The sequence below is a fragment of the Leishmania donovani genome, chromosome 32 (genome assembly GCF_000227135.1).
Source record: "Leishmania donovani BPK282A1 complete genome, chromosome 32".
Taxonomy (NCBI): Eukaryota; Euglenozoa; class Kinetoplastea; order Trypanosomatida; family Trypanosomatidae; genus Leishmania; species Leishmania donovani.
In genome coordinates, this window is record NC_018259.1 from 230,670 (window position 1) to 245,607 (window position 14,938).

The 14,938-nt window shown below is 56.1% G+C and overlaps 3 protein-coding genes across 3 annotated transcripts; all 3 read left to right on the forward strand.

Moving 5' to 3' along the window:
- Positions 1-674: 674 nt before the first annotated feature.
- On the forward strand, positions 675-4,028 carry LDBPK_320710 (OSM3-like kinesin, putative; the record flags this gene model as incomplete). The annotated part of the gene is made up of 1 exon (XM_003863441.1): positions 675-4,028. The coding sequence occupies one exon, from the start codon at positions 675-677 to the stop codon at positions 4,026-4,028; it is 3,354 nt and encodes a 1,117-aa protein (XP_003863489.1).
- Positions 4,029-5,739: 1,711 nt separating this feature from the next.
- On the forward strand, positions 5,740-6,420 carry LDBPK_320720 (hypothetical protein, conserved; the record flags this gene model as incomplete). The annotated part of the gene is made up of 1 exon (XM_003863442.1): positions 5,740-6,420. The coding sequence occupies one exon, from the start codon at positions 5,740-5,742 to the stop codon at positions 6,418-6,420; it is 681 nt and encodes a 226-aa protein (XP_003863490.1).
- A 5,252-nt stretch (positions 6,421-11,672) lies between these two features.
- On the forward strand, positions 11,673-12,377 carry LDBPK_320730 (ubiquitin carrier protein 4, putative; the record flags this gene model as incomplete). Its single annotated transcript, XM_003863443.1, has 1 exon — positions 11,673-12,377. The coding sequence occupies one exon, from the start codon at positions 11,673-11,675 to the stop codon at positions 12,375-12,377; it is 705 nt and encodes a 234-aa protein (XP_003863491.1).
- Between the last annotated feature and the right edge of the window lie 2,561 nt (positions 12,378-14,938).

Genomic DNA, 14,938 nt, shown 5'->3' on the forward strand with positions numbered 1-14,938 from the left:
GTGAGCGTGACTGGAGTGCTGCACCTCATGCGCCCCTCGCTGGCCACTGGTGTGGGGAGCCTGAGCCGCCCCGCGGCGGGATGCACGAGGTGGCGACCGGCATAGTGGGGGCAACTGTGGTGCTGACTGCGAGGCGGCGGGTGGGTAGAGCTTGAGGGCAGGGGGCCGTGCTCGGATGGCTGGGTCGGCGCACGACTGTGATGCGTGTCGAGTGCTGCTTCGCGCGACGCGATGGGCCTGCGACATGCCGGGCGAGTAGGGTGGGCCTGCACTCATGTTGTCTAGCAGTGCATGAAGGCACAGAAAAAGAAAAGTATGCGAGACACATGCGCTTCTCTTCGTGTGAGTGCGCTTTCGCCAGAGATAGAGTCGCGTTGTTATATATATATATATATTGGTTTTACGACCGCGCGCCTCGCCGCCTCGTTGCTCTCTCTCGATGTCCACACTACCGTCCTCCTGCACACATGCTCTTTTTTTCCTCCTCGTCGGACACCCTCCACACGCTCGTACACGTGTGCTCGCACGCGCCTATCTGGGACGAAGTCAAGGGTACCCCTCCCTCACCCTCACCCACAGACATATTTCACCGAAGGCTGAGAGAGAGCCGCGCACCAACATTTACGTTATTATTATTTTTTTTTTCGTCTTCTCCAGAGCGCAGTAAACACAAAATGGTGAAAGCGAACTCCGGGGCGGAGAACATCCGCGTCGTCATCCGCTGCCGCGACATCCTCCCGTACGAGGCGGAGCGCGGTGACAAGGCGCTCGTTCGCCTCGATCTGGCAACGAACCAGGTGGTGGTGCAGCACCCCATCGGCGACGCCGATGTGTTTGCCTTCGACGCCGTCTACAACAACTCCTTCACCCAGCGCGACATCTTCCTGCAGGAGGTGCAGCCTCTGGCGGATGCGGTGCTGCAAGGCTACAACGCTACCGTCTTCGCCTACGGTCAATCCGGGTCCGGTAAGACGCACACGATGACAGGTAAGCTGAGCCAGCGGAACATGTGGGGTATGATGCCGCAGGTAGTCGACTACCTCTTCTCCGAGATCAAGAAGCTCACATCGTCCACGAAGACCTTTAAGGTGAAGGTGTCCTACGTGGAGCTGTACAACGGCAAGTCACGCGACTTGCTCTCCTCGAAGCAGGTAAACCTGGAGATCAAGCAGAACACGTCCAAGAACTTCTACGTGAAGGGTGCGGAGATGCCAGAGGTGACTAGCTTCGAGGATGCCATCAAATGGTTCAACGCTGGCACGGAGAGGCGGCAGACGGCCTCGACCGACCTAAATGACACAAGCAGCCGCAGTCACTCACTCTTCACAGTGCAGATTGAGCACTTCGACTTCGAGAACGACCCGAGCTCGCCAATCGTCATGACGAGCAAGATCAATGTGGTCGACTTGGCCGGGTCGGAGAAGCTCAGCAAGACGAACGCAACTGGCGAGACGGCAAAAGAAGGGTGCAACATCAACCTGTCCCTGTCCGCGCTGGCCACGGTGATCGACACAATCGTGAAGGGGGCAAAGCACATCCCATACCGCGGCTCACCGCTGACGATGCTGCTGAAGGACTCCCTGGGCGGTAATGCCAAGACAGTGATGTTCGCGAACGTCGGCCCCTCCGATAAGAACCTGTCCGAGACGATTTCGACGCTCCGGTTTGCGCTGCGCGCAAAGCAGATCGAAAACAAGCCCATCAAGAACATGGACCCAAAGGATGCCCGCATCCAGGACCTGATGGAGCAGATCGAAGAGCTTAAGAAGCGGCTGGGCAACGTAGACCTCAACGTGGAGGACAGCCTGCGCCAGCGCATCGAGGAGCTCGAGGTCGAGAACTCCGACCTTCGCGGCGGCAGCGAGAAGAACAGCATCGAACTTGAGGAGCGGAACCGCTTCCTGCTGGCTCAGATCGAGGAGAAAGAGAAGGAGGTGGTGGAGCGGCAGCACGAGATTCGAAAAGAGATGGAGCGGCGTGAGCTTGTGGAGTCGAACCTGTCGAACGAGTCCAGCCGGCTGCGCGATCTACGGCTTGCCAATGTCAACTTCCTCAAGCGTGTGTGCACCGATGAGCAGCTGGAGCAGATTCGGATGCACATGTCGCCTGACAAGGCAGCCAAGAAAAAATCAGACGAGTGGGACGTGAAAGAGATCGGCTTCTATCTCCATGGCTTTGCCGAGCAGTACGAGCAGTGGCGGAAGGTGACGTACACACAGGAGGACATGGAGAAGTACGCTCGGCGCGCGATGGCGGAACTGGAGAGACAGACGCAGCGCCAGCTGAACGACGCCGCGCACGCGAAGGAAGACTTGCAGCGTCAGCGGGACGAGGAGGCGGCGCGCCGCACCGCTGAGCAAGGCGCCACATCGCAGCTCAAGGTAGATCTCAACGCCTTACGAGAGGAGAACGTCAAGCTGCGGGAGAAGATCGAGCGCGATCAAGAGAAGATCAAGGTGAAGCTGGCCAAGGCGAAGGATGAGATAAAGGCGCTGCAGGATCAGGTCGAGTCAGCAAAGTCGAAAGTCACCGAGAAGGAGCGCGAAGTGAAGCGGTTGCGGCTGATGCTGGAGGAGCAGGGGGGTGCTAGCATTGTTAGCGCCGCCGGCGGTCCGCGCAGGTCGCTCAGCGTTCCTGGGCAAGACCCAACGGAGTGGGGCAACGGAGGGGAGCGTGCTGCCATAATGCGTGAGTTAGAGGCGGCGCGCCACGCCAAGTCCGTGCTCGAGAACCGCATCAAGGAGACGAACGTGTCCCTGCGCCGCTTCGGCATCTGCATCGCCGACCCGCAGAGCCTCGAGGGCGCAGAGGCGACCACCGCGAACGAGGTGCAGGCGTTTGTGCTGGCGGCGACCGAGGAGGAGCCAGTCGACGGTGACGTAGTAGCGCAGCTGCAGCAGCAGCTGCGCACCAAGCAGCGCCTCGCAGAGCTCATGCATCAGCACCAGATGCGGCTCAATGACATGATCTGCAAGTACGAACTCCTCAAGACCGGCCATGTTACAGCGTACTCGGCGGCGACAGGTAGCGCGGCCGCTGGTGCTGTCTCTGCGGGTGTCGCCCAAGGGATACCGGCCGATATGAACGGCATCGGCGGCATCGATGAAGCCACCGCCAACCAGGTGAGGGAGCTGCTGCAGCGCAAGGAGGACCAGATGGAGGCGATGCGGCTGGAGAAGGACCAGGCCTGCGACAAGCTCGTCAAGAAGCTGAACAAGTCGGAGCGCAAGCTGCGGGAGCTGGAGTCTATGCTGGAGGAGGAGCGCACGCAGTTCACCGAGGAGAAGGCCGAGATGACGAAGGAGGTGGCCGAGCTGCAGAGCTACAACCAGCAGCTCGCCCTCGAGCTCGAGAACGCGCGCAGCCAACTCGAGTTTGTCAAGGCGGAGATGGCCAGCGCCGTACGCGCCAAGGAAAGCGAGGTGGACTACTACAAGACCCAGGTGGAGGAGGCGAACCAGCGCCTCGACGACATCCGCAACACCGCCGCCGAGTTCGAGGAGCAGCGCAAGAGCTACCAGAGGCTGCAGGAGCAAGTGGCGCGAACCGAAGACGCCCTCGCCATCAAGAACGAGGAGCTTGAGAGCAACCGCCAGATGGTGCAGTGGTCCAACCGGCAGCTCGAGAAGGAGAAGCAGAAGAATGACGAGCTGGAGCAGGCGCTGCAGGACAAGCAGCTGGAGCTGCGCCAGCAGGAGCAGAACTTCCATGCCGAAATGGCGGATCGTTTGAACGCACTGGCGGCCAGCAACAACCGTCGTCTGGCGGAGAACGCCGCGCAATGCGAGGAGCGCATCAACGAAGAGCGCATGAAGGAAAAGGCGCTGCAGAAGAAGATCAAGAATGCCAAAACGACAGCCAGCAAGGCTGCACAGCGCTACGACGAGATGATCCTGGAGAACGAGGCGCTGCTGTCGAAGCTAGAGGAGCTGAAGGTAACCTCGATGAAGATGTATCTTGAGCGGCAGGAGTCTCAGCGCGAGCAAGACTACCGACCGGGCAACACCATTCGGTCGCGCGGGCTTTGATGCGTGTGCCGGTATAATAACAGGGGCGTGCAGGCCGTACCCCTCTCCCCCTCTTTTCCTCCCCAGCTCGAGAAGGGAGAGCAGACGGGCTCTCTGGCGCACTCTCACAGACAAGCACAGAAGCCTGTTACTACCTCTGCCCCTCCTCCTCTTCACAGTCGGCCCTTTTTTTTTGCCGTGTTGCCATTCTTTAGCGGTATTTTGGTGCTTGGTATTGCCATATCTGTTACACGCACCTTCTCCTGTCCCCCGGCCCTATGGCTCGAGGTGTGTCTGATGGGATCCAGTCGCTTGCCTGCTTTGCTGGTGCCTATCTCTATTTCTCTACAGGAATGTGTGTGTGTGTGTGTGTCTAAGCGCCGGCATGGACAGGCGCTTGCTGCTATTGGGTCTTTGTTTTTCTGGCACGTTCATTCTCCTCTGTTATCAAGGGCCTCCCTTCCCTCCCGTTCCCGTTCTCCGTCCTCCGTCGTTTTTTTTTTTCTTCCCGCTGTTTTATTATTATTACGGCGCACAGATTGGACTGTCGCCCTCTCGGGGTGTTCCTTTGCACACACACACACATATGTGTGTGTGTATTTTTTGAAAATCCTTTGTCCGGCGATGAATCTGGCCTTGTCGTGACTTTCTGTGTTGCGCGTGTTGTTTTCCTGTCTATGTGTCGTCCTTCATGCTGTTGGTAAAGTGGGGCCGGGCTCTTCGCTCTCCCCCTTCTGCTCTCCTTTTTCCTCCTCCGCGTCGTGTTTTACCTTTTTTTGTTTGGTCTGTGTCTGCATGTTGCGTTTCTTCTGTCCTGTTCTGGGCATCCTTCTCCGGAAGATGTCAATCCCCTTCCCTGTCTGCGTGCACACATGCATGTGGGTGGTGTGTACGTACGTATATGTGCCTGATGTGGAAACAAAAGGAGGCGCAAAAGAACGAAGACACAATTCAGCAACGCACAAGGAATTAGATTTTGGCGGGGTGCTGACATACACGCACACACAAACACATCGTCTTTTTTTTCCAATGTATTTTGGTTCTTTCTTGCGTCCATCACTTTTCTCCCTCTCTCCCCCTTCTCCGTGGCGTACGCGGCGGTGCACGACGCATCGCATGTGCTTCTGAAGGCAGTAGGCCCTCCGACAAGCACGCAGAAAGGAACAAAAGCAAACACGAAAACCGCACACGAGGCGAACAAGGAGAAGTAACGGTGCAATCAATACCCCCACACACCCACATACGCCATCGTCAAGCAATCAGCGGCATTCGTGCTCCTAAGAATGGCTCTGCTTAGTGCGTGTTACTTTTGAGGGAATGGGCCGAGAGAAGCCAAGCGGGCCTAGCATCCGACGCTGCGATGTGAACCCTGGGGGCACGCACACGAGGCCGTTTGCCTTGCTGCTGCTCCCCTTCCCTCCGGTGCCTCATCTTGAAGAGACATCGTACCCCTTCACCTCTACACGTGCCAGCACACATGTGAAATGCCGCCCTCCTTTTTGTTTCACATGATCGACCGTCTCCCATCGCCTCCTCACTCAAAATCTCTCGGGTGCGTTTCTCTTTCGTGCCCAGTGGTCAAACCGTACCCAGCCACGTATCTGCTAGGGGAGCTGCAAGTTCATCAGAAGGCTCTCTGTGTTTTTTCATTGCACCTCTTCCACAGGCTCGCTAGTATTTTGCGTGAAACGCGCTTGCCACCTTGGACGTCCGCGAGCGCGAGGGGTCGACCATGGCTCGCGACACAGCCGAGAAGAAGGGCTTCAAGGCCGCCATGGGCATGGAAGCCATGAAGGGAAAGATGGAATCTGTGAAGCGCAGCAAGCGAAGCAAGTACACCCCCGCCTCGCAGCACTCCCACGGCAACCCGATTCATCGCCCTCTAAAGTTCCACGAGCGCAAGCTCCTCAAGAAACACGACTTCATGCAGTACCCGCAAGACAACTGGCACGAACCGTTCTGTATCACAAAGTATCACCTTGAGGATCGCGAGGACTACCGCCGCTACATGCGCCTCGTGGGTCTCATTCGACAGCTCCAGACTCAGTTGCGCTACCTTCCGGCGGATAGCAAAATTCGGATTCAGATTACGCAGCAACTGATGGAGAAACTGTACAATATGGGGCTCATTCATGAAAAGCTAGGCCTTGCCGAAGTCGATAAGGTCGGCGTAGAGGCGTTCTGCAAGCGCCGTCTGCCAACGATTTTGCGCGACCTCAAGATGGCGGGTAACTGCAAGCTAGGCGCCGAAATCGTGCATCACGGCCATGTCCGCGTCGGCACCACGCAGATCCGCGATCCCGCCTTTCTGGTGCCTCGCGGCTTAGATGACTATGTGACGTGGATGCCCGGTAGCAAGATCCGCCAGCACGTGGACACCTTCAACGCGATGCGCGATGATTACAACTACTGAGAAGAGTTGCCAGCCGTGCGACAGGGTGAAGCGGTGGGGGCGCGCGCGCAGGATGCAGGCTGCAGCAACGAGGGCGAAAGCATTGGCAGTTTTTGTTTTGTGGGGGAGGGGAGGGAGCGCTGTCCCATCCATGCCGTTCTCCTCGTATGTGCTTCCCCGCGCTGATTCCTTTCGAAATTCGCTGCTCAGTAGTGTGTTGAAAGAAAGGCGGAGGGGGGCGTCGACCGGGCCGAGTGTTGACGGCTCCAGCCGTCTGAAGATGTGGATGGCTGTATGTGTGTGTATGTGTGTGTGTGTGCGGTCGTTTGCGGGCTGGAGACCTACAATCTCTCTCTCGCCTCGACTTTACGTTTAAGAAGATGCGCCGCGTTCGTGCGCCCGCGTGTGTGATTCTCCACCATGAACAGTGCTCTCTCCTTCGCGGAGCGGCACTCTTGCCTGGCGCCGTAGAGGCGCGTGCATGTGTGTCAGTGGGTGGCAGCCTTCGCGGGTGCAACGTGTGAAGACTCTCGTGAGCGAAAAATAAACCCAGGGAAAACAGATTAGCGATGAGAGCGCCGCAACTCTTAGCTGAGGCGACGAGGTGTCTGATTAATGGTGTGTGTGTGTGGATGAGATCACACAGCAGCCACTTGTGGCGCAGCGCATGCGGCTGATTCACAATCAGATGATCTTTCTCCTTATTACTTCCCGTGCTTCTTTTACTGCCAAGCTTTCTGATGCACTTTCGCGATCGCATTGACGCGCGCTTGATGACGGCGGAATGCTCCTGCTTCTCAGCCACCCCTCGGAGTGCACCTCTTCCTTTTCCTTCCCTTTCATCTCTGCCACAACAATCTAAACACCGATACACGTGTGCGCCCACCCACACCTGCCCCCACACACTCGCTCGCAGGTGTTGTGGAGAAGTCTCGTCATGTGTTGACGACAGTGTTTTATGTGCCCGTTTCGTGTTTCACCGCTTGCCCACGTTTTTATTTTTCTTGGTGTGCCCACTTTCAGCGTTGTGTGGGTCTGTTCGCGTGATTTCGTTCTGGAGAGGCAAAAGGAGAGGCGGAGCCGCTCTCGGCTTGCACAGAGCATAGAGGAGAAGCGCTCGCTCCAACGTGCATCGACTCGCGCTATTCGAGTCGCCCTTCTGTGCGTGCGTTGACGGCGGGCGTCTGTCTCCCCCCTATCTTTGTTTTCTCCAGACACTCTCTGAGGTGAGATTCGAGTCGTTTCGTGGCGCCCGTCATCCCTTTTCGTCAATTTCGGGCTTCGTTGCGCCCATTATCTGGGTGTGTCTTCGCGTGTGCTTTTCTTTTCCGCGTCTTCATTGCATCATCGTCACCACTCTATCTTTCCACTGCCGGCTGTGGTAGTTGTGCTGTGTTGCGCGTGACTGCGGACCCCATCCTGCCTTCCGACCTACTTCCTCTGCGGTGAACTGTTTAGCTTTCCTCTTTTAGCAATACTGCGCATGCGTGCTCACATCAATAATTCTTTTTCGGTCTCCTCCGCCTTGTTTCTTTGGTGTGTGCGTGTGCGTGTGCCTGTATGCGTTACAGAGATTTCTCTCCCCGCATCGCGTGCCTTATTCTACCTGTATGTTTTTTCTGCTCCCCTCCCCTCTGTCACAAGACGTCCTACTCAGCGCTATCGTACGCCCCCTCACTCGTCTCCCTCGCTGCGCGCGCGCTTATATGTGTGTGTGTTTGCTTTGTGGTGTCCACCTTGGGTTTATAATTTTCTGCATCTCTTTCCCCCTCGTACACCATTGCCGTTGAGGCCGGCGACGGTCTGCCGCTTCTTCTTTTCCCTCTTTTCCTTAGTTTCTCTTTCGGTGGGCGCTCCACTGCGTTCTCTGTGTTGAAAGGCAAATAAACAGAAAAGAAAGGGGGAAGGCAACAAAGACAAAGGCAAGACGCAGCCATATACGCGCCACACTCTCGATCGCCACCCTCTCTCCATTGTTCGCTGCTGCTGCGACGATACACACACACACACACACACACACACTAGCACACTCACCAAATAGTGTACATGGGCAATGGGCTGTGAGGTATCTTCGATTAAGGGGAAAGAGGCCAAGCGGGCGGCACCGAAGAAAACCAAACAGCGTAGCGGCAACGCCAAAGCGGGCCCCGAAAACGCCTCGCCTAGCAAGATGGGGGAGACGACGCTACAGACGACAGGCGTGACGAATCTATCGAGCAAGGATCCGCTCAAAACTGATGTGCCATGCACGTCTGACTCCTTAATTGCGCTTATGCCGGGGACTTGTGCGGGTGACATGCACCAGCAACCGCCGGCGACGAACGCCGACCTCAGCCGCTCTGACTCCATCACCAACGAGGACCTGAATGGGTCTTTATGCGTCGATCTTTCTGGTAGCTTTCGCATGCCCAACTCTAACAAAGGCGACATTGCGTTAAATACGAAGGCGCCGGAAGCTCGGCGTAGTCGCTCTGTTTCGCAGGTGCTGCTCAAGTCAGTGTCACCCCATCCGAGCGATAACGACCTCGTCCTCATTTGCATAGACTGCGGGATGGAGATTAGCGAGAACTGCGAGTCGGTACTGTGCCCGCTGACTGGGAAGGCACACGTGTAACGAGCGTGTGCGTGCGTCTGTGCCACACGGTAGAGGCGCCTGTGCACATGTGTATCTCTTTACATCTGGCTAGGGGACCACTCATCAGTATTCCACACTTGAAAGCAAAATGTGTGGTGTCGCGGCTCAGTGGGCCCCTTAAATATGCTTTTACTCCTCCGTGTGCAAGGAAGGGTGCGACTTTGCCTCATTTCAGCGCCTCCGGCGCACTCGCGCATGCTCATTTCGGGGCAGTGGCGCCGTGTTTCTTCTCTCTCTGTTGTCTTCTCGCCATGCTTGGCATTGTGGCCGGTTGCCCGGGAGGACGCCGACGACGACAAAGGAAAGCAGATGGACAGCCGAAACAACAAAGTTCTTCCTTTTTGTTTCGCATGTTTCCTGAATGCCTTCTGGCGTATTCATTTTTTTTACCACCTCTTCTCGGGTTGCGCCGTCGTTCTGTGTGTGCGTGTGTCCGTTCTTTTTTGCTGCTTGGATCGACCGCGAGGCCAGGCAGCGCCCATCCCCTTTTTTTCCCGCTTCTTGTTCTCTTTGTAGTGTCTTATCATCTTGTTTTCGTTGCTGTACCAGCATTGTTTTTCACGAACTCGCTTATATATATACACACATATATATATATGTATAGTGTCTCGGCGTGTGTGTATGTGTGCTCATATGCTCGATCCTGGAGGCAGTTGCTACGTAATTCACCTTTGGAGCTGCTTTTTCGGGGTCGTGTCCATGCACGCATGTGCACTCGTATTTTTGTGGAGGTGTAGCTGCGTCGCCCCTTCGAGGATCCATTTCTTTTGATCCTTACTGTGGATTCGTTTCGGTAGCTCTGCCCCTTTTCATTTTTTTTTTTGTAGCACTGAAGGGCGGGAGCCGAATGTGCAGGCGGAGGGGGGGGGGAACGGCGCTTTATTTGGACATATCTGTACGTGGTTGCACATGAAATTCCCGACCCTTTCGGTCACTGCGTTGCCTGCCACTCCCTCTCCCCCTCCGCAGTTTCTTACCCCTTCACGTTTGCTTTGTTGTAGCGACTTCCTTCTCGGTCTCTCGGTGTTGCCCCCCTGTCCCTCATTGTGTGCTTGCCTTTGGCGGCTGTCTGTGGTTTGTTGGTGGTCCTTGTGGATGATGGGGCCCTTGTCGACGCTCTTTTGCGCTGTGCATATGTGCGTGTGTGCATGTATGTGTGTTGCTCGTGCATTTCTGTGTTCTTGAATAGCCTTTGTCTTTTTTTTTGTTCTTTTAGCATTCTGCTTGCTGCTTAGGTGTCTTCGTGGGCCATAGCCTGATGCCTTCGTATGGGCGTGCGCGGGCGAGTGTGCAGGAGGGTGTGCACGTGTGTGCAGCAACCAACCTCAAACACGCACCAGAGGAGGTTTCCCTTGAGAGCCATCCAAAGTGTCGGTTGCAGCGAATTCACGCAAGGAGCGGCACAGCTTTGGGCTGCCTTTAACAGCGCCGTCGTGAAGACCACTTCACTGTTGTGCTTGTGTGTGTGACTGCGTATGCCTCCTCTGCACCTGCCGGTCTCTCTTCTCCCGTAACTGTTCGGGCGACAAGGGCCCGCCGCCGAAGATGAGGGCAGCGGAAGCGATGGTGATTCTCTCCCCCCTCGCCGCGTATGCCAGTGAGGGACGCCGCCTTCCTCCTGGCACGTACATGCAGTGATGCTGTGCCACCCCTGAATCTCCGTTCTCTTCCTGCCTCCCTTTTCCCCTCCCCCTTGTATGATTGCGTGCCGTGAGTGAAGGTGCTTGCCATCGTCACTCTCACCACATCAAGCGTCTCTCCATCAGTACCAAACACACCACTGAACCAATCAAACACTATTATTTCTCATTTGCCTTCTCGAAAGCCGCCATCTTCCTCCCACTTCTCCTCTCTCCCGCAGGTTCCCGCGACATCCGACATATCCAGCCGAACCTCACACCACTTCCTCCTTTCTACCCCACTCCCGCAAACACAAAGCACTGTATTCTTCCTTCTGCCGCCCGACCTCGACACCTCCGGTGGACAACGAGACGAACAGGGGACAAAAAAAACGGGGAAAACGAAAAGGGCGACGCGTAGTCCCACAGCGGCCTTCCGCGTTGCTGTGACCTCGACGCCCTCTTCGTTTGCCCTCTTCTCCCTCTATTTCGCATTTTTTTTTCGCTTATCCTTGCCGCTGTCGCTGTACCTCTTCAACGTGTTCGTCCCGCTGCCTCACACTCTGGCTGATACCGACACACCCACATAGAGGAGTACGGCGACCGCGTTGTGAGGGCAAACGCACGCGCACCGAGTGAGACGCAAGCAGACAAAGATTTACTCGACAGCCTGTTTGTGCCTCCCCTCCATATCCTCTCACTACTCTGCCTGCGCCGTTGCTTTCCTCTCCCCCTCACGCACACCGGCATCGCACAAACCTTCGGCTATTCATACTCGGCCCCCCTTTTTGCCCGTTCCGTCTGCCGTGCCCCTGGGATACATCGAGGAAGGCGCAAGGGACTCGGCGGATCGCGAGGGAAGGACAGAGGAGTCCCCCTCCCTCCCTGGTGTCTGCTCCCTTTCAGCCAACAGCACCACCCTTCTTTCTTCTCCGTTGCTGTTTCTCGCTCCACCACAGGTCCCAGCCGCCACCACCGAACAAGGGAAAGGAGGCAGACATATTTTCACCGCATCCAACATGAGCGGCGCAGGCAACCTCCGCAGCAACCGCCGTCGGGAGATGGACTACATGCGGTTGTGCAACTCAACGCGCAAGGTGTACCCGTCCGACACAGTGGCCGAGTTCTGGGTAGAGTTTAAAGGTCCGGAGGGCACGCCGTATGAGGATGGCACCTGGATGCTGCACGTCCAGCTACCATCCGATTACCCGTTCAAGTCACCGTCCATCGGCTTCTGTAACCGCATCCTGCACCCGAACGTCGACGAGCGTAGCGGCAGCGTCTGCCTCGACGTCATCAACCAGACATGGACCCCCATGTACCAACTGGAGAACATATTCGACGTCTTCCTTCCGCAGCTGCTGCGCTACCCCAACCCATCAGATCCCCTAAATGCGCAGGCCGCGCACCTCCTCCACGCCGACCGCGTCGGCTTCGATGCGCTGCTCCGCGAGCATGTGAGCACCCATGCCACACCAGAGAAGGCGCTTGAGTCGATCCCGGAAGCGTACAGGCCACATGACAACACGAATGAGGAAGAACCAGACGAGGCCAACGCCAAGGACACGGCCTCTGACGGCCCTGTGAATGCAGGGCACTCCAAGGGATTGACGGACTCCTCAGTGACACCGACAGAGGACCACCGAGTCATGCACGACGACATGGCCGTCGACGGCGACGAGGACGTAGAGGCCGAGTACGAGCCGGAGGAGATCGATCTTTGATACTTTGCTGCGACCGCCTCTTATACCCGCCGCTTACTCGCGCGTTTGAGGCATTCCTCGAGAAGTTGTGTGCGCCCATCGCCGGCCCCCTTTCCGAGCGCCCTCTCTCGCCGCCGAATGTTGGGAGACTCGCCCGACGAGGCGGCTCTTGATGCCCCAATATGAGTCCTCCATTGCGAGATGAGAGGTGTGCATCTGGCGCTGCTGCCCCTGGAACCCTCCGACAGCGAACAAAAGAGTAGATGCCGAAACGACAACAAAAAGTAAAGCTGCACCGTCGATCCTTGCTGTGTGCGTGCGTGCCTGTGTTGGAGCGTGCTGAATTCGCAGACTCCCGTGTCCTCGTGCGCATCCGTCTCCCACCCCCTCGCACTGCTTCACACCCACCCTCACAAAACTCACACATGCATAGGCATTGACACAACCCCTCTTCGCTTCATTATGTTTTATGTTTTTTTTTTCCCTTTGTCTTGCTCTGTTTTACCTCTGCTTCCACTCTTTCTTCTTTTTCCCGGTTATCATCTCCGTTCTTGTTCTCACCTTCTCTTTCCTTCGCTGGCCGGTTTCGCTGTTTTTCCTTGTTCTTCCCTTTTGTTTTCGATGTCGTCGTTGTTTCTTTGCTGCTGCTGATTTCAGATTTCTGCTTACTTGCGTTCGTGTCTACATGTATGCTGGTTTAAATGAGGGTGGGGGAGGTACTGCTGCTACGGCTCACCCGTTCGATGGTTGTCTGTGTGTCTCTGGTGTCGCCCACCGCACGTCGCTACGGATGCTATAGCGTTTTTTCTCGATGTCGTCTTTGGACGTTTCGTTTTTTTCTCCGTAGGTGCGTGTGCATCTTTCTCTCCATCTCCCCCCCCTCACAGACGAGCCTGCAGTGTCTGACGTTCTCCACTTGAATGGCGAACAGAGAGGAGAGAAAGAGAAAGCGAGGCCTCAGTACACGGAACGGCGAACGTGCATACAGCGACTCGCACGAATGCGTCCGCCACCATGGAAAATATATGCGCGGGTGGCGAAGCGAGGCGATTAATGCACCTTCATGCGTTCTGATGTTGGGGCGATTCCGAGCTCCCTGGCACACGACCGCACATACACACCATGGCTTCTGTTGTCGCTCTTGTGGTTGTTTCATTCATTGCACTTCTTTGCTACCTTCCTCCCTCTCCCTCACTGGCGAAGGCGTTGGAAAACGAAGAACAACAGCGAAACAGGTGGTCGCCGCCAGAGGCAACCCATAAACAGCAAGAATAGCAATGGCTCTATCAACACCGCAGGAGTGCGAGCTGGAAGAGGAGGCATTTTGTGGAGCGTGTTGCAAGAGCGACAGCGAGAGCTGCAGGAGGATGGTATTATGCACACTCCTCATGTGCCCCAGTATGTGATCGTGTGCGCTCATTCCTGCTCTTTCACGTAACCCCCTCAAGCAAAAAGGCGACAGTAACTCGTCTTCGCCCTTCCCATCTCTTTTCGCTCTACCTATCCACTGCGTGCGTGTGCCTAGGTGCGCCCTCCCTCTCTCCCCTCCTTGCTGACTTGCCCGTATTTTCCTTCTGCGTTTCTCTGTTGTCTTTAAGTGCGAGTTGACCGTGGCGTTGTTTTTCTTTGCCCTTTTTCCTTTGCTCCGTCGGATGAGGCGGGGGTCGTGTAGCCGATTTCCCGCCTGCTTTCTCAGCGTGTCGCCACTCTTTTTTTTCTCCTTTTTTCATGTGCCTGTGTGTTTCGACGTTTCCGCCCATTCATTTCGTCCACCATGTTTCTTTGACTTGTTTGCTCTTCCAAATCCCCTTCATGCTCACTCGCGCCACACTTCTGCGCATCTTTTCCACATATGAGGCGGCGCGCGCCTACCGAAACAACAAAAAGGAATAGCAGCACGTGGCATGATGTTAAACTTGTCAGCCCGTTCCAGCACAAGCGTACTTCGCCGTCTCACGCGCACACACGCGTATGCATGTATACCTGTGCACTCTATAGCTCCATGATGGATGTGGGCACCTGGACATGCGCTGCGTGTCATTTCCCCTATTACTTCAGCCCGAATCGACCAATGACTCTTTTTGAAAATTGTTTTATTGTGCCAAGAGCTCAGATCTTTGGACATGTGCATCCGTGTGCATCTCTGTGCGTGCGTGTGTGTGCTCTGCGAACGCCGTAACACTCGCAAAGACATTATTACTTCTTTTTTTTCTCGCGCTGTTTTCCTTGCTGTTTTTGCTTGCCATTCTTGTGCTTTTCGGTCTCTGTCGAACTTTCGGATGATGCCAGCCACTTAACAGTGATATCAGGGTGTAGTGCTCACTCAGTGGGAGGCCAGCAACCTGCAGTCTGCTGCTGGGCACGGTTTCGGGCTCTTGGCGTTGGCAGACGTGCCCGCACTGGAACTTTGCCGAAAAGATGTGCTGGCATGGCCACACTTGTACCACCTCAGCACGAGTGGTGTCTGCGATTCAACGAATATAAACAAGGATATCGAGCTCGCGAGACGGCAGCCGACGGTGCTTGCCCAGCTGCGCGCGTGCAGGTGTCTGTACGGTTGGTTCCTGCAGCGGCGGGTGACT